This window comes from Plectropomus leopardus, chromosome 12, assembly GCF_008729295.1.
Source record: "Plectropomus leopardus isolate mb chromosome 12, YSFRI_Pleo_2.0, whole genome shotgun sequence".
Lineage (NCBI taxonomy): Eukaryota > Metazoa > Chordata > Actinopteri > Perciformes > Serranidae > Plectropomus > Plectropomus leopardus.
In genome coordinates, this window is record NC_056474.1 from 19,205,557 (window position 1) to 19,230,564 (window position 25,008).

Genomic DNA, 25,008 nt, shown 5'->3' on the forward strand with positions numbered 1-25,008 from the left:
AACAAAAATGTTCATTGACAAAGCATTGCTGATGTTCAAATTGTTTGCTACAATGTAACATCTCCGGGCTCTCTTTCTTCATCTGTTCATGACAGTATTATAGCGAACATTGGAGACAGAGCTGTACCCAGCATGCTGTTTGGCGACGTAACGTTAAATTACACACAGTGTATACTTCTGGTGGTAGTAATAAGCTAAATATGTTCCGCAGATCTCGCACTTGACACTGCACTTCCTCTGACCCCCAGCAATACATCCAACAAGTGTGAAAACGGTCGGATGAACGGTTGTTGAGAAAATTGAAGGACAGACATACGTACACACAGAGCCTGCTTCCCCTTTAGTTAGATAGTAAATATTCCGTTGGTGAAAAAGTACAAACAAAAGGTGAAAAAAGGGCACTTTACGTATTTTATTTATAGCTATTTCATAACATTTTCAATTTATATACATGTATTCAATTCTATTACTCTGTGGCTGTACACAAAGAAGAGATGTTTCTTGTGCAAATTCTGTAAAATGTGTAAATATTTTTTGTGTCATCATTATTTTTGTTGTGCATAAAGACGCAACAAAGCGTAACCAAAAAACAGCGGTCTTGGAAACTATATACCTGTTCTCAAGATCCTTCAAAATGGGTAAAAAGAGAAAGAGTATTCCTTTCTCATTAAACAAAATCTAATCTTCCGCACAGCATTCTTGTTTTTTCTTTTATCTTGACCATCCACATTCCCTTTAGATCGAAGGTGAACTTGAAGTCCATTGCTATTAACAGACACTTGGCTTATTCGTCTGAGGGACGATGCTGCCTGTGTAATAGTATTACAGGATAAGGTAATGGGAAATATGCCAGAGGTTTAAGAGTGTCGTCAGCATCAATTATAACCCAAGAGTGCTTCTGGCTGTCTCATGTGACTCAGCCAGGACTGAATGGACAGGAATAGATGTAGTTAAGAGGGACATCAGGCAAAGGACAGACACAGGCAGACAGACACAGATATATGCACACATACAATGTTGGGGAACAGATAAAGATCAACAAGGTTTTGCATATAAAAGGAATTAACACTCAACCCTTTTTTTTACATTCAGCGTTCATTTGCTCAGTTGTTAATAAAAAAAAAAATGTTGATCTGAGCAGTTTGAATTGAAGAAACACATCGAAAAATGCTAGAAACACAGATGAAAGTTATGACTGACTTTACGGTGGCCCTGAGGTGCCAAACAAGGAAATATTTTGGGCGAACAAAGACAAAGACATATCAGAGACCAGAACAAAATGGGTAGACATTGTAGTAGACATTTCTTTTTAGTCCATCGTGATGCCAGAGGTACAATAACCAGTATCATGATACAGACAAGCTCTTGTATGTTCAATGTGTAGTATCTGGCTGCATGAACTCAATTGAACATGTAAATAAAAAGCATTAAATTTAACACCTCCTACAAAAAATACAAAATAAGAATTTGTAAAGTAAAAAGAGCAAATGAGTGAGATGAGTGTTGTTTATATGAGGTTAACAATATTACATTGCTAACCTCTGTAATAAACTAATCTCTGCTTACCTGTGAAAAATATCATCATAAGAGGTGAAAATGCAAAGCATGGAAGTACACTGATGACATTTAAGTGCCACCTTTCATATTTTTTATCAGTGTTGGCAATATGAAAGTTATCAGTGTGGCCCGGGGTGGCCATGTGTGTGGAAAATTGCGTCAATATCCTTGAAATCTCTTTGCCAGTGACACTCTGTTCCAATTAGCTCCCATCCCTCAAGATGTGTAAAGATAAAATGCAAAAGCAACTCATTATCAAGGAGAATAGTTCACTGTAATAACTTGAGGTATGACGCTTCCAAACAAACATACGGAAATGCTTTGGTTTTGGGATGTCAATGAAATAAACAAATTAAGAACCAAATTAAGATCTGTAAAATCAGGGTTTGTTAGCATGTGAACTGCTCGATGCCAATCTGTTTCACTTTTTTACTTAACTCTCAACAGATGACCAACCTAAGACCTGTTTTGGGTTCAGGAGTTGTACAATGTTGACAAAAGTTTTTATTTAAAGGTCCAGAGTGTAGGATTTAGGTGGATATATTGGCAGAAATGGAATAGAAAATATTAAGAATGTTTTGTTTACCGTCTAATCACCTGAAAATAAGAATTGATGTGTTTTTGTGTGCTAAAAATTGTGACTGTTTATATCTACATAGGGAGCAGGTCCTTGTCTACGTAGTTGGCCATGTTGCATCATCATGTTTCTTCAGTGGCTCAGAATAGACAAACCAAACACTGACTAGAGAGCCATTCGCGTTTTGCGTCAGCCACTACAGTCAGTTGCCTCTTTGTGATGAGATAATTGGAAAAACACCAATTTTTTAAAAACTTGAAACTGCTTTATTCAGTATTATAACCGGTTTAAATCACCTCATCAGTAGCTTGGCTGGCTTGGATTATATCTTGGCTCCCAATAAAAACCTCCTTAACATAGATATTAAGTTATCAGAGAAAAAAGGAGAGGAAACATTAGCAGGTGCTGGGCTAGTGGCCCGTCTGTGACAAGCCAAAGTGTTATAGAAATGATTGAAACATGACGCTGCTTTCTTCTTTATTTGTTTGTTTTTTCCACGGTTTTAATCACCAGGTCCATTAATTTAATTTAATTGTTTAATTTGACTCCTGAACAATGACCACTGAAAGGATTCGAACCAGGAGACCTTTCAGTTGGTTGCAATCTTGAGTCCTCACCACTAGATGCCACTATATCCCCCTAAATCATACACACGCCCGGTTCCCTTGATATCTATACGTACAGGGATTAAGCGTATGCTTGGTGTTGGCTTTACTTTTTACTTCTACTTTTCTCAACAAATGACCAAACTCAGGCCTCCATTGGGTTCCAAAGAGCTTTACAATGGCCAAAACAGTTAACAAACCCTCTCACTTATTTCCTCTGATGTTTTTAAGACCGAGCCGTAGATCCCTGTCAGACTAGGGTTTTATCTCAATGAGAGTTTCAGCCTTGAGAAGACTTTGCATCACTCTCATGCTGAACTCCAGATCAGGACATGCTTTTCCTTCATCAAGGCCAAATACATCTTTTCGAAGACTCTGTGGCCTCAGCATTTTTTTTACATCGACACATCAACTATATAAACCCCCTCAAGTTCACCTCGTAAGTCACATCCTCATCGCTCTCCCTTATCTCGTCGTTCATCTACCAATCCATTTGGTTCGTCTCTCATCCAACCAAGCAAAGAGCAATAACAATGTCTGCTGCAAAGTGTGTGGTGTCTCTGATGGTGGTGCTGGTGGCTGCAGTGTGTGTGGCTCATGCACAGGAGAGGATTAAGATGTGTGGGAGAGACCTGATACGTCTGGCTGTCTCGTCTTGTGGTAGCTCTCGGCTGAGGAGAAGCATCCCGGACGTGGACCTGGGACAGCATCAATACACCTCTCACTGTAAGTACCTAAACTTCCATTTTCAAACATCAGACGCTTTAACTGAGAACTTTAATTCACTTAAACCCTCTGTATTGTGGATAGATTTGAGATATATTTAAGTTTTTAAACATATAGAGACAGATTTAGGAGGGTATCATCTCCTCTGCTGCAGGAACATTGCCTTAATTGTTGAACTTTTTGAACATCGAACCCCAATCCAGAAAGATGATACACAATAGCATTTTTGCTAGCTTTTTGAATTTTTTTGTCTTGACTATGTCTTATTTGAGTTAACTACACTTTTTTAAAGTGTCACATTAAGTTTTAAGCACAAAACTTCAAATTTCCAGGCTCTCTCTAAATACCAGATATCTTTCCACCTCCTCCTCACAGGGGACCAGGACGCCTCCGTAGAGGACCATCAGGCTACTGAGACAGTCAACATTCCTCTAGAGTCTGACGGGGAGATGGATGTCTTCTCCTTGGCACCTCACTGGTATCCCCTGTCCTCTCGGATTAGACGAGCTGCTGGAAAAATATCTGATATTTGCTGTGAGAAAGGATGCAGCATGAAAGAACTTATCCAATTTTGCTAGATACAGCTCATTACCTGTCATATATCTGTGCTGGGACGTTGTTTAATTACAGAAACATGATCATATTTAATAAATTATTTAGAATGCAATAGCCCAATTCAGGGCAAAATATAAAATCACAATGTGCACGCTTTTGTACAGAAAAATTTCTATTAATTTAACTTATTCTCTGTATCACTGTAGAAAGTGTTTATTTGCAACCCTTAAACTGTAATAAAGCTTTTGATCATTATTATTGAGGGTTTATTTGTTATCTGTAATTCAGCTTTTTTTTAAATGTATTTTATTATCTAATTAAGTGCAAAGAAAAACTATCAATTCAATGCCACCCTTTTGCAACCCAATATATTCAGGATAACTACATTGAAGGGAAACTGGCTATTAGGAAACTCACATCCGCAAAGCTAAGAGGCATGCAAGAGAAAGAGTTGGTCAAACTTGATACAAGGTTAAGATATTATGTTTACGCCTCTAGTAAACAGTGGATCCTACACTTCCCAAGATACAACCCAGTCTTTTAACATGTTTAAAATTTGACCATTTTATAACTGTGCAAGGCTTATACCCCATACTAGATAAATTAGGGGTGTTGATGCCTGGAAAATTGACGCAAAATAATAATCACTATGTACTGCTGATTAAGAGGCATCAATGGTAACATATTTATCCTATGACCTGCAGTGTTAGAAATGTCTGCCTTGTCTCCAAAATAAAGGAACTAGATGGCACTCAGCTTGTGTTGCTCACAGCCCCAAAAATAGATTTGAAAATCTCGAAAGCAATGTGTCTGTCTAGAAGTCATGACGCGGTTACCCACAGACCTTGCTGTGAACGGTTGCATGTAGAAGCAATTTTTCTTTTTACCGGACTACACCCCCAATCGTATCACCATGCAGAAGGAAGCGTGCATCTACTTATGGATGAGCAGCTTGTGACAGCGAGAGATGCAAACATTAATGGCATCCTCAGCTGGGCTGTAAACGTTAGCTAGCTCGGTGGTGCTAGGTGAGGTAGCATTAGCTGCACGCTTCCTTCTGCGCAGTGATCCAGTTGGCAGACGTCTACGGCCGGTATCTCCAACACTTGACAACTCACACCAAAACAATCTAGACTGATAAATAACACTACAGGTAAGAAAAATATATGTATTTTTGATTTTAGGTGAACTGTCTCTAACATTTTACCACTGTTTACTGTAATTCATGTATCATTAATTAGTTCCATAGATTAGTTATAGATTATTTCAGTCATCAGATCTGGATTGAATAAACTAACCAGTGACACACCAACAACATTAATTAGCACGGTTTTCTTCATCGTTAATTCAAATAATGAAACCTGCAGAGACATTAAGCTTGAAGTTGCTAATGGATCAGATAAACAAGCATGTAAGGACAGACACATGAAGGCACATGCACTAACACACAGGACCCACACTTGAGTAATGCCACAATGTCAGTGCAGTTGACATCGCTGGGGCTCTCTCTGATAGTGCTAAATCCGATTGAGGCCTTTGGCCGAACCATTTAGCTCCATAACAACAGAAATAATCTCTGTAAACCGGCCAGTTGCTCACACTGAGGAGTGTATAATTCTCTCAATGGATAATCGAATGTGGTGCTGATTATCTGCCACTCTATACTGCAGCCTTCACTAAATGACTCTTAATAGCAAATGAAATCAGTGCACAGTGACTGATTGGTTAATTAGTTTTATTTGGGGACGGAGGGATTGCGGTGTATATGCAATTGTTTTTTGTTTAATTGGTTTCATTTGCTGTGTTATCAGACCCCCCCACCCCCCCACCCAAAAGATGAATTTTAAATTTAGATCAAATTGTGAGCAGATAATTTTGTTTGGAAGGTTTTTAATTACAGATACTTGGAGAATACAACACCCTGATAATGTTTATAACAATCAACTAAGTCTACCAAACTGCTTCTGGGCATAGAGTTGATTCTACATTCATACACAATATTAAAGGAGCTCTATATAATATACAAAACATTAATATAGCAGCATATGACTATTAGCTTTGTAAAGAAGTGGTGGAGTAATGATGTCCTGAGCAGAGAATGAAGTATGAAGTCACGCTCCCTCTTTGTTGTGACAGAAGGTGCAGCCGTGCGTGCACATTAGTGCATGTGAGGCCCGTGTGTATATCCCATAGGATAGCTAATTGCCGCAGCTGTGCATTTATATTATATTTATATACCTACGTTTGCAAACAATAACAAAAACTGGAGTTCAATGGCTAAAAATTGTACCCAATATAACACATTTGTCTTGACTTTTTTACACCCTCTTGATTTGATGCATTGTGTAAAATGCCAATAAAAAAAGTATATAAATGGATAAAATGACATTAGAAGACATCTAAATACAGAAAAGAAGTTTCTCACTTCCATTTAGAAAATGAAACTATATATATAAATATACATAAAAAATACTACAATAAAATAATAAAACTAAATTATCTTGTGTAATTTTCAAATAATCCTGAAAATAACTGTGTGATTTGAACTGTGTCCTAAATAGAAAGACAGTATTCACTTGGTACCATTTCAGATAGTGTTTTAGTCAGTTTAATATACAAAAAATTCCCTTGAGGTTATTTTTCTTGAAATTGACAACTGTCAACCAAGTCTCATTCCAAACTTGTCAGATACCACGCTTGGTCAGCGACCCAATGGCATCACACACACAAGCGCAGAGGCACCCTTTGGCAGCAATTTGAGATGCATGGGGTGGCGGCATTTTTAACGCCCCGGGCAATTACTGCAGTATAAACCAAACCATGTGCATTGTAGTGTCAGTCTAAGGACGCAAAATAAAAAAATGTCTATATTATTTTGCCTATGTCCTAAGTTTATTATGAAAAGAGACTGAGGGGATTAAATAAACAGGAAATGTACATTTAATGCATGTGATAAGCCAAAAAATCCCGTGTTTCTAAAAACTGATGCAGGGAGGACAGTGTCATAGTTTAGTGTGTTTAATGTGTTTCCTAAGTGTCAGTGTTTGATTATTCATGTGTGAATGTGTTTTAACTATGCATAAACCTGAAACATTTCCCCTACCATTAGATCACATCAAGTAATTAAGATTATTAGGAAATTACAGACTAGTAAAAAAAAAACTAATATAAATCTCAAATATATTCACACAACACCTGCATGCACAAAATAGAGTGTCTGCAGAGCGAGCAGGAATAGATTTAATAGAGAAATTTTATGCAGTGCCTTATGTTAACCAGCAGAGAGTGACAGATATCTGATTTCTGACGATTTCATTTCTGCACCGCTTTCCTCATCTGACAGTAGCACTTACCTCTCACAACCGACACCGGCGAACAACCGGTTTGCTCTGCCAACTCAGGGGCTGTTACCATTGAATTTCAATGTTCCTGTATCAAGTTCAGTCATTACGGCCACACTTCCCCTCCTGCTGTAATGATCAGTCTCTCAAAGCTCATTATTATAAAATGCTCAATCACCTCAAGTGATCCTTTATCTCCTTGTGACGAGAGGAGAAATCTGATCAGAGGACACTTCTAGGCCTCAGTCCGTCATTACTCAGTGCCAACAGGAGATGACAAACACCAGGCGGCATGGGGCCTCTTTGATGGGCTTCTGTTTATGGCTGTTTTGTCAGCTGAAAAGCTGCTAAACTGAATATGGAAAATGAAATCAGAGCCTCTATCTTCTTTGCTGTCTTTCTATCTCTTTGTGTCTAGTTTCAGTGAGCAGGAAAAGCAGCAGGACAGAATAGCACCTCTGCTGAGTGCCAGCAGAGCTGCTACACTGTTCACTCACACGCACACACACACACACACACACACACATGCACACACATGCCAGGCAGGAGACTGTGTGTGGTGGACCGGTGGGTGTCAATTTGCATGTAAATGAAATGGCTCTCAGTGCTCTTGTTTCCAGCAGTAAAAGTGTCAAGGCTAAAGATGCTATATTTGGTGTATGTGTGTGTGTATTCATGTTTTCATACTCTGCACGTGTCCATGTTTGGGCATCATGGTGAGTGTGTGTGTGGGTGTGCAAGACCGGGAAACCCATTTGTAGCCCATGTCTATACTTATCTAGTAAAGCACATCTTTTTGTGTGTGTTTTATTTTGGGTGTGGGAGCAGAAGTAAGGACGATGACTGACATATCTGTCTTCGCGTTTTCATTATTATTAGCGCTCCAGGCATTCTTCTACGTAACACAATCTGTCAGATGTGGTGTCAAACAAATCCTCAGCAGCGGGGTCTTTGTCTTGTTGTCTTGTTGTCTTGTTGTCTTGTCTTGCATGCAGTGTTTCCATCTCGACTCAGACTTCAAACTCTAAAATGAGATCTACACTGCAAGCTTGTTATATCCAACCTATATGACAAACAGTAGATCTGATCCACTCTGCTTACGTGAGAAATAAATGAAGCAAAAATCAAATCACATTAAGTCTACAACAAAATCTGATCATATTTAGTAGGGCATATTTACTTGCGTTCATATAAATTCCAGTGAAGTATCTGCTGCAGCTACTGAACACTGACTCATGACTCAACATGTTGCCATCTTCAGTGATCAGAGCATTGGTGATATTTTTATGGAAGCTACTTTTGATATTTAGCCTTCAACTTGCGAGTGTTCATGCTATCATGCAACTTGTGGTGAGTGATTGATTGTAGAGTTATTGCAGAAATTGCAGTAATAACCTGTCAATAAAAATGTTCGGGTTGAAGGTTGTGGAAAAAAAAAAAACTTGGTGGTGTTTATTCTCCAACATTGTGCCACTTGTTTTGTCATTTCAAGCTGGCTTTTCATCAGGAAGACCTCTTTAATCGACTGTTTGACCAGTTTCCTACATGAAACTGTTCACAACAAGGTCTGTGGATTATCTGAGTAATCGGGTCATGATTTCTGGAAAGAGACATTGCTGTTGAGTTTTTAAAATATATATTTTTGGCACTTTTAGCACCACAAGCCGAGCACCATCTAGTTCCATTATACTGAAGAAAAGGCAGACATCTCCATGGCTGATTCCTCCAAAACTCTGCAACTCACACCACAACAGTCTAGACCGATATATTTATAGCAATACAGGTAAGAGGAAAAATATGATTTTGGAGGGAACTGTTCCTTTAAGTCTCCCAAAACAGTGAGCTGGAACAACAAAACCAGACCCTGAAACTGACAGTTTACAGTCCATCAAGAAAACGGAGATAGCCTGCTACATGCAGGGGTGGAAATAACAAATAACAGCCCTATTCTGTTAGCATCTTCACATCACATTTATGCCTATGTGTACAGACAATTTCCCTTTTTATAGGCTGCATTTAAAGCTGGTTAAAAGCAAACTAAAAAATAAACAAAAGTCATGTGAAAAAGGTTCTTTTTAACTGCGCCAGTGAAACAGAGTAAAGGTGGTATATCAGCAGCTGTAGCAGAGAGGAAGCTGCAGGTGTGTCCGCAGCCGCAGGAGGGCAGAGCTCATTATATTAATTAATCACTGATTAATTGCACCACCCGGCGAGCAGCTAAGTGAACCAAATCAAACACACCCCATGTTTTGCGTCATCAACAGGTGCGCGCGCTGGATGTAGCTAAGATGCTAAAAGCTAAACTTCATGGATGCAGCAGCAGCGTTTCACTGAGGGACGTGTACCTTCAGTGAGGAGACAGTGAGGCCTTTCTGCTGACAATTCAACTCAGCATGTGTGAAAACTTTGAGGAGCGAAGTGGGACTGAGAAGCCGAGTGGACTGGTTATACTGGGACAGAAAAGCTGAGTGGACTGTAGCTTCGAGGATGAACGAGCAGAAAAGTTGAAGCTGCAGCAGATGTTGGAGAACTTCGCGGTGCACAAGACTCACGTTCAGACAAGTGAGTACAACAAATTACTGCAATATATTGCTGTAACCCATCCCATAGCCCAGCAACAGAGGTTTTAGTGTGTATGCTTGTTTTTGGTTAGATATTTGTGTTTGTGGCTTCAGCTGTGCTGCAGAAAAAACAGCCGAAAAACCAGCACACCACAAATTAAGTGGGGGGAAAAAGCGGATGTATTGATATCGGTATCGGTTATTGTAAAATAAGTTGTTTTTTATATCATTTTATCGGATATTGGCAAAAGATGCAATATCCTGCATCCCTATGAATAACCTATAATTATAATAACTGATTCAAGCATTACAGTAAAGTGCAGTTCTGCATGTGGTTTGTCCAAGTGGTGTTGCCATACCCCAACTTAACTGCTGTGGACACAATAAATGAAAGAGTTTCCTTTTTTTTCTTGGGGTGGACACCCAGAGTCGCCTGCAGATTTGTTCCCCCCTTAATTTTGACTCCATGTTGTGGCCTTTATATGTTGCTTGTTGCACCTGCCGTGGTGCCTGTTGCTTCTTTGATTTATTATGTTATTTTTATTTAATTGTCTAAATTTTGCCCTCTTTTCTGACCCAGCTCTAGTAAGGCTATACTAAGGCAGGTGATTGCGTGTTTATCATTGGTAATCAGTTGTGCGCACAGGCTGCAAAGTCTCTGATGTAGAAATGAAATTTATATTGTTTGTTTGGACATGAGGGTGTTGTGTTGTGATGTTTTTCCACTGGTATTTACGGTGGCATTTAATGCAATTTATTTTGTAGCCTGATGTGTTCTTTTAAATTAACAGTAGTATCATATATCATCATATAACACTCCCTCCTTTTTTTAAAATGTCATGCAGTTTGTTGCAATATGTTATGCCGGGGGAATATTTTAGTGATGGGCCCGAGGAACGGTTATGCTTATGGAGTGAAGATTGTCCATATACAGGGTATTTTTTCTTCTTTTTTTCTTGTCTCCACTGACAGAACTTACACTGAATTGTGTTTACCTCTTCTGCTGATTCCCTTTTTCCTTTCTGTCTGTGTCATAGTGCATGCATGGTCAAAGAGCTCAGTGCCTCTGTGACTTTGGTTCTTTGTCTGGAGAGCTCTGCTGTCCTCCCAAGTTGCACACATTTGTGTGTAAGATCGGTCTCTGAGAAGTCGTTCCCTCAGCTGGGAATCACATGTTTAACACACAATCCTATCCCTGATCAGGGAATCGGTAATGTCACCAAAGTTGCATGTTGCTGCTTAAGTTCTCAGTTCTGTTAAATATTTATCCAGATGCTCTAGTGTAGTTAGAGTTCACTACACCTGACTTTTTTGAGTCATTATTGCTATAGAAAAGTATCTTTATTGTAACATTTTCACCTGAGTATAGTATTCTAGTACGTTTTCCATCCCTGACTTTATTTTAAGTACAAAGGCTCCCCTTTTTTCTCTTCTCCTTAGGACTGGGTATTTGTGCTTGATACTTTTTAGTTAAAAAATGAAATAAGCCAATACTTAGTAGTATTGAAAAGTCACCAGTCATATGATAACTGCATTTGTTCCTTTTTGTGATGGGATGTGATCTCGAGCTTATGTTGCTGCGGTCTCTACAGCCGCTCTCCTTCTGTAAGTCATGTGATTCTAATAGTTCGGCTTGTTTCTGTGTGTGTGCAGCAGGGTGTATTCTCACCCAGTTCCCCAGTGCAGAGCTCACACTCCCACAGCAGCAGCTTCAAGCTATACAGTCTGTGGTGTGGTGAAGTTGAGCGCAGTATATTTTACTGAGTTGCAGCTCAGCGTGCCAATTGGCACCAAAACATTAGAAAGTATGGCCATGCTACACATCACTCCATATACATTATGGGTACTCCATTGGTATCGGTATGACATTAAGGGTACTGGTATTGTTACTACTATCTTATTTTTTTTAAAACAATGCACAGCCCTACATCTCCTGCAACTAATGATTTAAAAACATGATTAACATACTTTATCTACTTAATATCCTGTCATGGCTTCATGTCATTTGGTGATGATTCACATACTTTATTCTCACAAAGAAGAAGCCTTCACATCCTGGTCTTGCAGTCCTGCTCGTTGCCTCCAAGGCTTCACATTAATCACATAACACATGATGAGGTCATTTGGACTCCATAAAGCAATAGACACACCATCAACTGAATGTATGTGATCCTGCTGCTGAACCTGAAAGCTCTAAAAAAGACAAAGAGCTCTGCTGATGCACACTCTCCAGTCAAGGCCTAAATCCTTAATCCATGTCTAGTAAACCGGCCCCTAACATCATCCCATATATTGTGCAACTTGGTTGTCTTCCTCGCTGCACCATCCAGCATCACCTACGGTGATGTGACAGGTCTGTCTTCCTCTCTGCTTGACAACATTTAGACGGCCTGACCAGCAGTGACAGCTTCAGGAGCATCGTGTGATTAGACGCTGCTCTCAGGGGACGAGGGAGAGGAAGACAGAGCCACCAAAAGAGCTTTCTTGTTGTCTCTGATCTCCTCTCATCTACCTAGCTGCATGCCTGCGGAAAGTGTTTAACTATCTTTAGCATCGTTACTATGAGATGCTGCGAAAAAACAGGGAAAACGGTAGTAAAATAGTTCATGTATATAGTTTTATTACTTTATGAAATGCTGCTTCATATCATAGCATCATATTTTTTCATAACACCTCAGGCCAAGACGTTATTGTCTTTATTTCTTTGTTTTTTGATGAAATACATTTCCATCCAGTTGAGTTAAGAAATTCTAATTTAAAAAACCAAAACATTAATTGAGTAAAATAAACTAAACTAGTAGACTGAGACGTTTAGCAAATAAAGTAACTGAGTTTACTTTAATAACGTTTATGTGATTTCTGTTAATAAAGTGTGTGTATTTCAAATGTGTTGATAACAACAAAAACGATAATGAGGTAAATAAGTAAGATTTTCTGAGCTAAAGTCACATAAATTCTTATTATTCATCTCAATTTTATTTGCTTTAACCCTCTGAGACCTATTTTTGTCTTTTTTCGGGGGGATCTTCAGAGGGAGATAGTGAGTCAACAGTTTATAACACTTAGAAGTGGTATACATCATTTGAAAGCTGAAATTTGAAGATTAATTTGAGATGCAGCTCAGTCACAAATCTGTAATAAAATTGTGTTTTGGTTTGGTGCCTGTTCAAACTTTTAAGAGTAAATAAGGGCTTACAGCATAATAATTTCAGTATGTGATGGCTGTTCTCTTGCTCAGTTGTGTCTCATAAGTTGCAACCATTTTTTGGGGTTGATACCATTTGTTACACTTATTGGTGCTAGATTTAAGCTTTTTTACCATTCAATAATGGCTAATTAAGGTCAGCAACCCTCCAAAATACCACATTAAAACACCAAGATATTGAGGAACAATATAGAAAAATCCATGCTGTGATTTGGTATACATGCTTCGGCAATTGGAAGACGAGCACTTCTGTTCTGGAAACTGCAAAGAAACCCCCTTATTGTTAATATGCTTTTGAATGACATACATCCTCTGAATGCTTGAGGTCTGTAGTTTGTGGCTGTAAAGTTTCATAATGCTGTGACTATCCTAGAGGTCATGGAAGGTCATTTCATACTGGAAATGATGTCTGGAAAGGGTAGACTCTTAGGTACCATAGAACCCATTTTCTTTCAGATATCTTGGTGGTGAGAGTTCAAACATCGGAGCAGTATTTAGCCCCCTTCCAGATAACCTACCATCGCACAGTTACCTAAATTCTCATCATCTATTCATCTCAATTTTATTTGAATTAATTACACAGATGGTCCTATTTTGGTTCACTTCAGGATTACTTGAATCAATTGGATAGAATTTTTTTATATAATTGAAATAATACGCAAAACAGACCAAATCATTTCTTTGAGTGCTGTTTTTGCAGATGATGCATATGCACTTTTTAGTAGCTGAACTGCTGCCATTGAAAATGCCTTCATTATCATAAACACGCAGTATATCATCTAATAAATCGCAGGCTGCCAGTAAACCCTTGATTTATTGTCGGCTCATAAATTAAAATACTATAATAAGCCCTGTTTCAGTCAAAAACTCTACTCAGTCTATATAAAAAGACTAAAGATGCTTAACTCTGAGGAGAGATGCTGTGGTTCAGAAGAGAGATAATTGCTGGAGGGCATCGGTGGTCCCATATCCTTAACTTCCTCTGTGATTGTCTATATTGTATTTCTTTCACCCTCCATTTTTACAGTACAGTTGTCCATGAAATGTCACATATTTGGCTCCTCAGAAGTATTTTGCTATTTTTGTCCTCAAACATTTCACAGATATGACCAGTATTATTTTTTTTGGAGGGGGGCTCTTCATTAATATTTTGTAAATTGCATTCTATGATAGTCTGTGAGTATGTAGTACCAGTTTTCTGTTTTGTTCCTCTACAACTTAAATGTCCCCAGATTCCCATAGCGGTTGGCCTCTGAACCGAAGCCGATTATTACCTCAACTTCCTTAATTAGTTTCTCGCCCTATACGCTCCTCCATATGCATGTCATTATATCCGCTTAATCTGTCCGGTGGAATAATAGAAGCGCATGCAGCAAACACACACACACACACATACACACACATACACTACATTAACGACCACTTTGTCACAACCTTGGGGCCACTGGGAGGTGGTGAAGCTGAACTAATAGAGCTGAGCTGGTAGAGGGCAGTGTGGCAGCAGCAGCCGCCACCGCTGAACCAACTGCAGGCGAGTTTTCTGCAGCTGCAGAGCTCAATGCCACCGCGCAGCACAGATAATGTGACACTGCGCCGTGCTCGCAGACAAATCTGTTGGCATCATATGCTGAATAAGAAGCCATAGTTTTTGGATTTTTGACACTAAGCCAGACCCATAGCAATATATTCAAACGTTTAAGTCAGACTTTTTTTACTGACAAATTGGAAAGACATTTGGTAAAATATTCAAATCTAGTTGGTTACTCTGTGGTCTTCAATTGGTTGAAATAAAACAAATATATGTATATTTTCTTAAACATCCCCTATACACTATTCAGAAGTCTCACTTTTTTTTCTCAGCATGATGTATACAACGAAGGCTCTATGGATTTGAAATGATTTTTATGATTATAGTATGGCACAGCTCACTTTTTGAAAATGAAGCCATGTATATACTGTGCATGTGAAATTTTTACTAGTCCAACTTTCCTTAATCTTGTCAATCTACTGCTATTTTGCTTTTGGCAAATGACATAATATCGTATAGATGCAGTTAGATTGCTGCAGACTGCCTGGTAATACAGGTGCGTGCCTCCCTTTGTCTGCAGAGTTGGAGAGCTAATAGTTTTTTGACCACAGTGAAAATGTTTTTTTTTTTTTTAAGGCTAAATGCAAAAAAAAAAAAACCTGAATATTTTGTTAGAACAACATGTAATTTAAAAAACAAAACAAACTACATCTACAGTCGTCTTTTCTCAAAAATGTTTTACTTTTGGAATTTACAACACTTTGGAGTTACTAAAAATGTTTGGAATTTAATTCTACAAATAGTATAATACCAATGACATTAGTGTAATAGACCCCCCCAGCAGCATCTGAATGCAGATTTAGAAATTTGAGTGTCAAAGTTATGAATGGAGACTGAGGCTTCAAAATACTCAGCACAACCCCACAAACCATATTCCCAGAAGCTGTGTAAGATGACACATTTTTGTACCTTCCTGCACCCTTTCCCTTTCATAATCTCCTTGTAACTTCCCTGAAGTAACCTTAGAACTGTCCTGACCATAACTGTGACGCGATGCCACTTCACCTGGCAGTCAAACGTGATGCGATTACTGCACGTCCACCCATGCAGCTCGGCTCTCACTCTGCTGCTGAAGGCATGGGTGTCTTGTGGAGTTGAGGCTGATTGGAGTAAGCACCGACACTCAGCTGGTACTGTGGAGACATATCTGTCCACATGGTGTGTGACATGCATTCTTTAATACAGAGGCCGCACACACACACACGTAGAAAATGTGTGTGACTGAGTGAGTAAGAGAAGGGTAAGGGGAGAAAAACAAGACATGAGAGAGAGACAGCGGTGGGCAGGTGCAGAAAAACCATTACTCTAGCTGCTCTTTCACAGCTGCTCACCATTGCTCCATTGCACCTCTTTCTCTCTGTCGATCACTCCCTCCGCTCCGTCTCAGCCCTCCATACACTCATGTGTAACTGGGCTGTCTGTTGCTGATGTAATGTTGACAAAATACTCCTGAGTGGGAGTATTTAGCTGGTGTGGCACACTGTATCAGCGATGTACAATTTGAAGACGTTGCTGGGCAGATGTAGGGGAGGATTATACTTGATGAGGTAGTAAAATACTGTTAGTAAGTTGAATAATGTAGTGGAGAAATCATTGCTTTTATCGCTGTCTTTTGCTTTTAGTTACATGTATTGTAGATTAAAAATTAGCGATGCACAATAAGATATTAGCTTTAAAATGAAATATCAAAATCGACCAGCATACCGATTTCTGCTGATATCACAAACCGATATTTCTTTTTTCATTGACAGTGAACATGAAATAACATCAACCCTAAGTTGAAGTATTTTTATTATTTTGCACAATAATGAATATTACTGAAAAGCATTTTTATGTCTCCATCTGCTGGTGAGTCATCATGTTAGGAGTGTGCATAATATGTTAATTCTACTTCAGAAGAGACTTGATGGTCACTAAAATTAGGGGAAAAAAGTGTATATATATTGATATCAGTATTGGATATTGGCCAAATGAGTTGTTATACATCAGCATATCGGATTTTGGCAAAAAATCCAATATTGTGCATCCCATTAAAAAAAAAACCCATTTATTTATTATATCTGACAAACATCTTTTATATGCTCTCTATTTTAAATGAAATAAATTACATTTATGCCCCGCAGAAGTACATTGAAAAACTCACTGCATCCTTGGCTTGCCTCCTTCAATATTCCTGTCACTGTTATCAGCTGGGTCCATCTCAGGGGGGAGGCTGCTGTTAAAACATGAGCAGTCCATTCAATACACTTCACCTAATCAAAGCTAAGCTGCTTGTGGAGCCTCCAGTTCTCCACCCCATCAGGGTGTGTGATGAAGACAGAATGAGAGTGCATGGGGTTTCCTGGCAAGCAGAGATGTGTGTATGTGCATGTGTGTGCATGCTCTGTGTGTTTTTGTGTAGGGCTTTGTTTGCCTCTGTGTGTGTGTGTGTGTGTGTGTGTGTGTGTGTGTGTGTGTGTGAGAGACAGTGGGATACCTAAGCCCAGAGGAGCAGAACAACAGAAGGTACAGTATCTTAGTACAGTGAGGCAGCTTTTTAAGAAATTGAAACACGGCCTCTCTGTCACTTCCAGTAAGTGGACCCATTAACGACTACAGAGGCTTAATGGTTCAGGGTTTGGCCCCCTCTGTGGTAAATGTGCCATTAAAGAGGGTTCACCTGAACCCAGCAGGTGCAAGAGAAAGAAAGGATGGAGGCACAAGCTGGCTGTCATATTTTTGCTCTGTAAAAAAAAAAAAACAAAAACAAAAAACTAATAGTTAGTTTCTAGTCTCAAATTCAGCCTTCACATCTTATTTTCAAAAAAACAAGACCTATAAATCTGTTCTTTTGCCCGCGCAAAATGGGCGGTGCCTGTTGATGGGGTGGGAATCTTTAGGCACCTCATGGGCTACAATGCAACTCTAAACTGATGATCAGTATCAGTTTTTTTTTAAATTTATGTACATGATATATATTTTTTCTGTGTGACTACATGCTACTTTTTAAACATAGCATATTTGTAATGATCCATAATTAAGTAAACTGATTAATTTACTTGCACAAAGTGTCCAGGTCCCTTTTCCCTTCAACTTTTAAGAAGCCAAAATGCCTTCATATGTGTGTTTTTAAGGCAGGGGGTTGCCGGTCAGATTATTTCCATCTGCTGTTCCTCCAAGCAACAACTTCCAGGGCATAAAACTAAAGCCAACATGAAGTGCCTAAATTTGCAGTTCATCTAATGGTCACTTGAGACTCGCTCAAAAAGCCAGTAAATCCCCATAGACCCTCATGTTAAAATTTGGTCTCTATAGCTAATTTTCCCATTCCTGACAACCGTAGGGGTGGTGAATATTGTATTTTATATATGAATATTATATATATATATTATATTATTAATATTATATAACTTACCCATTTAAATTTTATCAAGGCTTAAAGTAATGCATAATTAAGGGCGGGGCCACATTGAGTGACAGGCTGTCTGTGAGGTGTAATCTCGGGCTCTCAATCAGATCCCCCCTCGCTCCGCCCAGACTCCACCCTTTCATCTCAAATTGGTCACTTTGGCAAAATGGACAGAAAGAGGAAATCTCTTTTGGTGTTGGCTCTCTTTTTGCATTGCAGGACTTTGTTAAATTGGATTTTTACCTTAGTTTATATGGTGGTGTCCTCCATCACGGACTCCCAGGTTCTTTCCCTCAAATGTCACCTGTGCAGATTCGTGTGTCAAGGTTTTTTCCAAGATTTGTTTTACCCTTTTTGCCAGCGCAAAGTAGAACTGTTAATAGTTCAATAGATTGGTAGTTGTTAGCCAACACATCAAAGATTTTTAAGGGGAAAAAAATTTTAATTTCTTAAATGTCAACATTTAAGTATATCATTGTGTTGTGGACAACGCAAGACATTTGAGGATATCGTGTATGTGATTGACTTTGTTTAGCTTTGTTGGTCTAACTTTAGCTGCATATTTGTTTCCTTCTGTAGATTTTGTTCCTTGTTGCTGTATGTAAGAAAACTGAAAGCCGTTAGTTACCAGATCTAAAATCCTTGTGCGGTTAAGCATGCTCGGCCAATAAGGCTGATTCTGTTTCTGATTTTTGCCGTTCTCTGTTCTCTGCATCAGTAAAAAACTGCACGCAATACCGCATATCATCAATATAAATTGATTTTTATTTGCTCTGGCATAACAATGCTCATTTTAAGAGTATAACATTTTAGGACTCATTTCTTGTCTTTTCTATTTGCCTCCATTTGACATTTTTGTCATTTTGTGCTTTTATGCCGCATTACCTGCTGCTGAGCATACATCTTCACGTCTTGATAGATTGCTGTGTGTTAATTTGAGGATGGCTGTCAGCACCATTGCAGAAAAAATACAGAATAATGGCTGCTGTTTATTGTTGTGTTTTCTCATAATCTCCCTCCTTGATCGGTCCAGATCAACTGTTGAAAAGAAATCACCTGCAGCTCAGTCGACACAGTGGGCTCTCTTGTGTTTTTGCATCTTTCACCACCCACAACCACCCTTAAGCGTGACAGAAACGCCCCCTCGCCCCCACCTCCCACTCGTTTTTTTACTCATTTCTCCTTTGCCCTTCCTACTCCCCCTCCTCTCCACCTGCCCCCTGTCCCTCTGCGTAGGTGGGTCCTCTTCTCTCCTCCCTCCGTCCATCTCTCTTCCTCTCTTTTGCTCCAGCTGCCCTGCCATGCATAATTAAGTTTCAAGTGGAAGTATGCCCTCCCTTCCTCTCCCTCCGTTTTCTCTCCACGTCATTCTGCCTTCTTTTCTTGCCCTCTTGTGAATAAGAAAGGTAAGACTGGCCTGGGAGCACTGGACGTCTCTTTTTTCTTCTCTCGTCTCTCTTCCTTCCTTCCCTCACCTCCTCAGGCCTACGCTGGGGCTGAGTGCCAGGCCTGTCTTGTTAAGTGATAATGTTAAAATGCTAAATCACACCACCACAGCCACCGCTGTCGCCGCCTCCCTCCCCGCCTCATTCTGCAAAGGGTCTCTGGTTTCACTTTGCGCTGTCATCCTATCCAGTCCTACTCATCAATACGCAATGCAGGAGCTCCATCAGCCTGTGTATTCCTCTTCCAACATTAGACAGGTGATGTTTGGGGCCTGACCAACTCTGTGTTAATGTGCATGTTAATGAGTCTGAAGTATCGGACTTCCTTCTGTCTTTCTTTCAGTTTCATTTCTATTTCATTTATTCAGTGAGTAAAAACACTGGGTCAGATTCAGGGTCTCTCAGTTTCATCCTACATTCTGTCTCCAATATACAGCAGACTACAGTAACACCAAATTTAAGAATAGCAAACAGTGTTTCCCCTACAATGCTAAGGGCCTGGCGCAGTGCCAGGCCAATCAGACCCCCCGCCATGCTTAAACGTTTGTGAGGTTTGGGTAGGACAGCAAAGTACACTGTATTTTATCTCCTTAGGGGGCTGAATGATGTGCCCTACTCTGCCTCTGATTGGCTAGTACTTTGTGCTTTCATTGGTTAGATTTTGTTTTAAGAGTGCCGTGGCTTATTTAGGAGACAGGGCAGAGAGTGTATGTGCGAGCGTATGGTGTCAGTGGTCTAGTGAAAGCGTGCAAGCGGTTTATATGAGTGTCAGTGAATGCATCGGAGTGTACGGAGCAGAGCAGAGAAACAGGTCTTCATCTAGCAGTAAAAGTGGTCAGTTTAGCTTTAATGTGCAGTGTAAGTCACAGTTTTCAGTTAATAAATGCTGCTGCTTCTCAAGACCATGTGGAGCTCCCGTGTATTGATTTTCTAGTTAAAGTGAAGGGAGGTAACCTCGAAGTTACTTTGACCCTTGAGGGAAACTAATCTTCGCTTTGCTCGCTGACTATGGTCGGGGAGCTTAAGCGGGAAATGTTAATAATTGGTTAAGTTCAGGTTCAGAATATTAGCCAGCCAATCAGACAGAGAAGAGGGCGCGTCATGCCCTTGCCATCCTGGCATTGATTCCTGGTTAGCGCTCTGCTGACTTAACTGTGGATAAAATGATATGATCGTAAGGCTTCTCTACATTTGCATGGATTAAACTCTCATAGTGAATTGAGTCATTTGCGTCAGTTGTGTGATGCTCAAAACAATTTATTCACCGCTGTAGCGCGACAATCATAGAATAAGGCGGCGGGGAGGAAGAGGCTCGCTGCTTCAAGCTGCAAAGCAAGTCACTCAGGAAGTCCCAGACACAATGGCAGCGAATCCTGTCAAATTTCAGAATAAAACACCCAGTGCAGATCAGTTTTTTTTTAACTAAATCTAACTATAGCGAGCTACTTCAATCAAACTCGCCAGAAACAAAATAAAACTCATCCAAACCATCTTGCTTACTAGTAATCTAGTTAGTTAGGCCACTGTTCCAACAATCACCAGCTCTGGTTTAGATGAAATAAATTCTTAATTCACCAAGTTAGATGTAAAAAAGATACATTTTTTCCCCATACTCTCTGCCGTTGCTCGCCGTCAGCTTTTTACAGTCCTGTAACTTATCCCTCCACCACTAGGTGTCCCTGTGTCTTCCAGCTCAGCTACTTGTTCCACCAGTAGAGACAGGAGACTGAGCTCTGGTGGTGCGTGCTGTGCACTACATACAATGAGTTTAATCGAAAGAAGAGCACCTATATTTATGACAGTATTGAAAAACATACCTTCTGGATTTCTAAATAGCCTGGTATACCTCAATGCTGTAGTACTGCCCAAGCCTACCCTGTACCTGCATTAAGTCCAAAGTAAAAACACAAATATAAATACTGCAGTCTGTAAGTAATTCAAAACTAAACAAATTACTGCACTAATAGTCTACTTGTATCATTTGTAAATAAAGGCACAGACTGCACCGGTCCATTAGTACCATTAGTACAAAAAACTACACAGTTAAGTGGGAAGAATGATGTGGTATTTTGCAGGATTCTTCAGGGTTACCCCCAAAAATATGCTGATTAGGTCATTGACGCTGGTGACCAGTACAGTCAGTTCTCAGCTTAAACATGGTGTGTTAAGTGTGTGTTTTCATGTACTGTACACCTGTACATTTCTGTCATTATTATACTAAAACACCTGATCTAAGTTCCCCTCAGCTTCACAAGTAATCTTGCATTTTTATTAAATGGGTTGACATCAAGTGGTTTATGTAACCTAAGAACAAAAAATCAATAATTGAAGAGACGGGTTTACCACGGGATCATTTTAAACTGAATTCATATTCAAATCCATTTGTGACATAGTAGATCTCCCCTATTCAAAGACTCTGTCAGGCCTCAATTGTAAATAGAAAAGATTGGCACAACCTAATTAGCATATCGAAGGATCTACCCAACAGATGGCCTTGGATTATATTCAAGGCTTGGCTCAAGTTAGTGCAATGGAAATGTCTGACACAGGAACTGCCTCTCTGTGTGCTCGTGGCTACTAGATACATGTTATAATCATGAATAAGCACTTACCTGATCTCCAGGAAAGCCTAACATTGGACACCCTCCAGTAGAGGGAAGCTAACATTTAACTTTTAGTAGGTTTGTACTCTATTACAAAGGATGATTTAAGCCTGAATTATTCTGTCTGCAGTGACTCACAGAGAGGATTTGCCAAAAGTTCCACATACTGTATTTTGATACAATCCAGACATTTTGAATTACTTCATGCCTATGTAATGAATCACTGATATCCTACCCCAATGTCGGCTATGGCTGAGCAACCAGCTAGGTACATTACCAGTCTAAATCCTGTAAAGCCTTAAAGCTGGTGACAGGGCCACCACTGGGTCAGTGGTACAGTAGCTGCCGGAAAATGCATTAGCTGATAAGATGGACTACCTTGTGTAATAGTACTAAAACAGTATAGGCTAACAAGTGAGTCACCTGTCGTTTCGAAGGGTTACATCAACATGGAGAGCGGACATGAGATGTGATAAAGTCCCAGTTTAAGCAGCTTTACTGCTGCAGAATGATGAAGCCGGTGAAATGATTGACTTATGCCTGCATATCAAGGCAGTAAACGTGTAATCAGTTTAACATATTCCTCATGTGAAAAAGAATTAGGTTACTAATTACTGAACAGCAAAAGTGAATAGTTACATTACTAATACAAAAACGGAAAATAGATGAACTGTCCCTGTAACAGTAACCTGCACATTAGTCTCAGTGACTGAACTCAGCGCTGCAGAGGACCTGTCGTCACATTAAAGCTGTCGGATTCCCACATCCTCCAAGTGAATTAAGGTGAACGTTGGCAGTCGCTAAGGTTAGCATGCCAGGTAAAACCACACAACATGTAAGTAAGACAACTCTAGAATTGGCTGGCGTTGCATTTCTACATTTTTGGCAAGCTGCCTCAAGCCAACACATTCTACATTAGTCCATCCACTGAATGACAAAATATAAAACTGATATCAACTGTCCATCAAACTCCCTGTAAACCAGTTAACAAGTTGACTGCCCTAAATGTCATTAATTGTAATTTATAGGGATGCCCCGATCCGATCTCAAACATCGGATCAGGGGCCGATTGAGGCCTTTTTTTTGACTAACAGGGAATATTTAGTTTATAGAGCATCCGATCCTTTGTTTTATGTCAGCTGTCATGCAGATGTTTTGACTTTCACGCAGAGCAACGCCGAGCGCAGTTTTCATCACCTCTACTCCACTAAGCTGTCACTCTCTTGCTCTGCCTAACAAAAGAGCCGCCCGCCTCAAAACACCACACACCATAAACGAAACCACAGTATGAGTCTATTTATTTACGTTATTTATTGAAGTTATGAGCACTTGTATCGTTTCAGCTCATCAGTCTTGTGTTTACTTTTGCCGGGGTTTCCGCCCTGCTCCGCTGAGACACAGACGGTGGAGTTTACGACAACCTCACTCACCACTCGCCGCTGCAAGTATGCGAGGTCCACCATCAAAAAGCCTACATGGTTTATTTATGAATGAACGCTAATCTGCCCAAAAGATTTGCAGATGATGAAAATTAACATTTAACAGAATACAGATCATAAAGGTAACACAAAGACTGCTAGAGCAATAAACACTGGATTCTTAAAGGGACAGAGACATTCCCTCAAGACAGCACAGCAGGGAGGCCAGCAACATTAAAGGGAGGGTTTGTCATTTCATACTTTATTTTGTATAATAAAACGTAATATTAAAAGGCTGAACAACAGGGAACAGCTTGGATCCAGGTATTTTTTAAATAACTTATGTGAGAAAAGCCTTCTTAAAGTGTGTGCTGTGTGGCTGTATCTAGAAAAACAAAAATATCGGATTGGGACTTTGTATACAGATACTGAAATCAAATGACTCTGATTGGGCACAAAAAAATATGATCGGGAAATCGCTATTAATTCAGTTATTGGATTTCTCAAGCAAATTGTGTTACAACACTGGTCACTGAAAAAAGTAATCTCATCAGTGAGACTATTTAACGTTATATCATATTAAGAAATAAAAAAAACACAAAGCCTCTACTTTCAATATAACTGGTGCAAAATGAAGTTGATTAAAGTGCAAGACGTGTGCTTTAATACGCGGGGTGGACATTACCCAAAAGTGTTTTAGTGGCTCAAGATTTTAAATGTTAAAAAAATCTTATGTTCCTGGTTTATACCACATTGGCTAGTGTTTCCCCCTAGAATTTATTTTTCAGGCCCGGTGGTATACACTGAAAAAAAAAACCCTTAGCAGACACGACTCCTGGGATGACTTATTGGCGTGGTTGGCTTCAGTCCGATGAACGCTCAAATTTTTGTTCACTCTGTACATTAAAAACTTACAACAAAGAGAGGATGTCTGAACAAGCTGTATATATTTACAAAATAGTAGTACATCATGAGCAAAGTGTGCATAATTCACTGCTGCGCTTAAATCTGTTTTTTGGCTTTGAGAAAATTTTTACCACAGAATCCTTCTCCTTTCCCATCCTTATTTTTGCTCCCTGGCTCACTGGGACGGTGGTGCTATGATCATTTAGCTAACCTATGACCTTTTTTATGTGGGACAAGCTGTAAAGACAACACTGACATATCAACCTTTAAGTTAATAAGGGGAATGTGTTAGCAAACAGTTACTTATTTACACACTTAACAGATAAAGAGCCACAATATCATTCAGTGCAGTCTCTTGTCTACAGCTGACATACAGAAATCCATGAAGCCTGGTGTGCTGTTTGCATGTGAGGAAATGAGGAACACACCAAATATCACTGGAAGTACCTGCGTTCTAGAAATGTATCTTCTCTTGCGTGAGAGGAAGTTAAAGAGTTAGAACAGAAAGTGGACCATAAAAGGAGGTGCAGCAA

The 25,008-nt window shown here is 39.6% G+C and overlaps 1 protein-coding gene across 1 annotated transcript; it reads left to right on the forward strand.

Annotated features, from left to right (window-relative positions):
- The first annotated feature begins 3,272 nt into the window (after positions 1 to 3,272).
- On the forward strand, positions 3,273 to 4,043 carry insl3 (insulin-like 3 (Leydig cell)). Its single transcript, XM_042497154.1, has 2 exons — positions 3,273 to 3,465; positions 3,841 to 4,043. The coding sequence occupies exons 1-2, from the start codon at positions 3,273 to 3,275 to the stop codon at positions 4,041 to 4,043; spliced, it is 396 nt and encodes a 131-aa protein (XP_042353088.1).
- Positions 4,044 to 25,008: the final 20,965 nt, after the last annotated feature.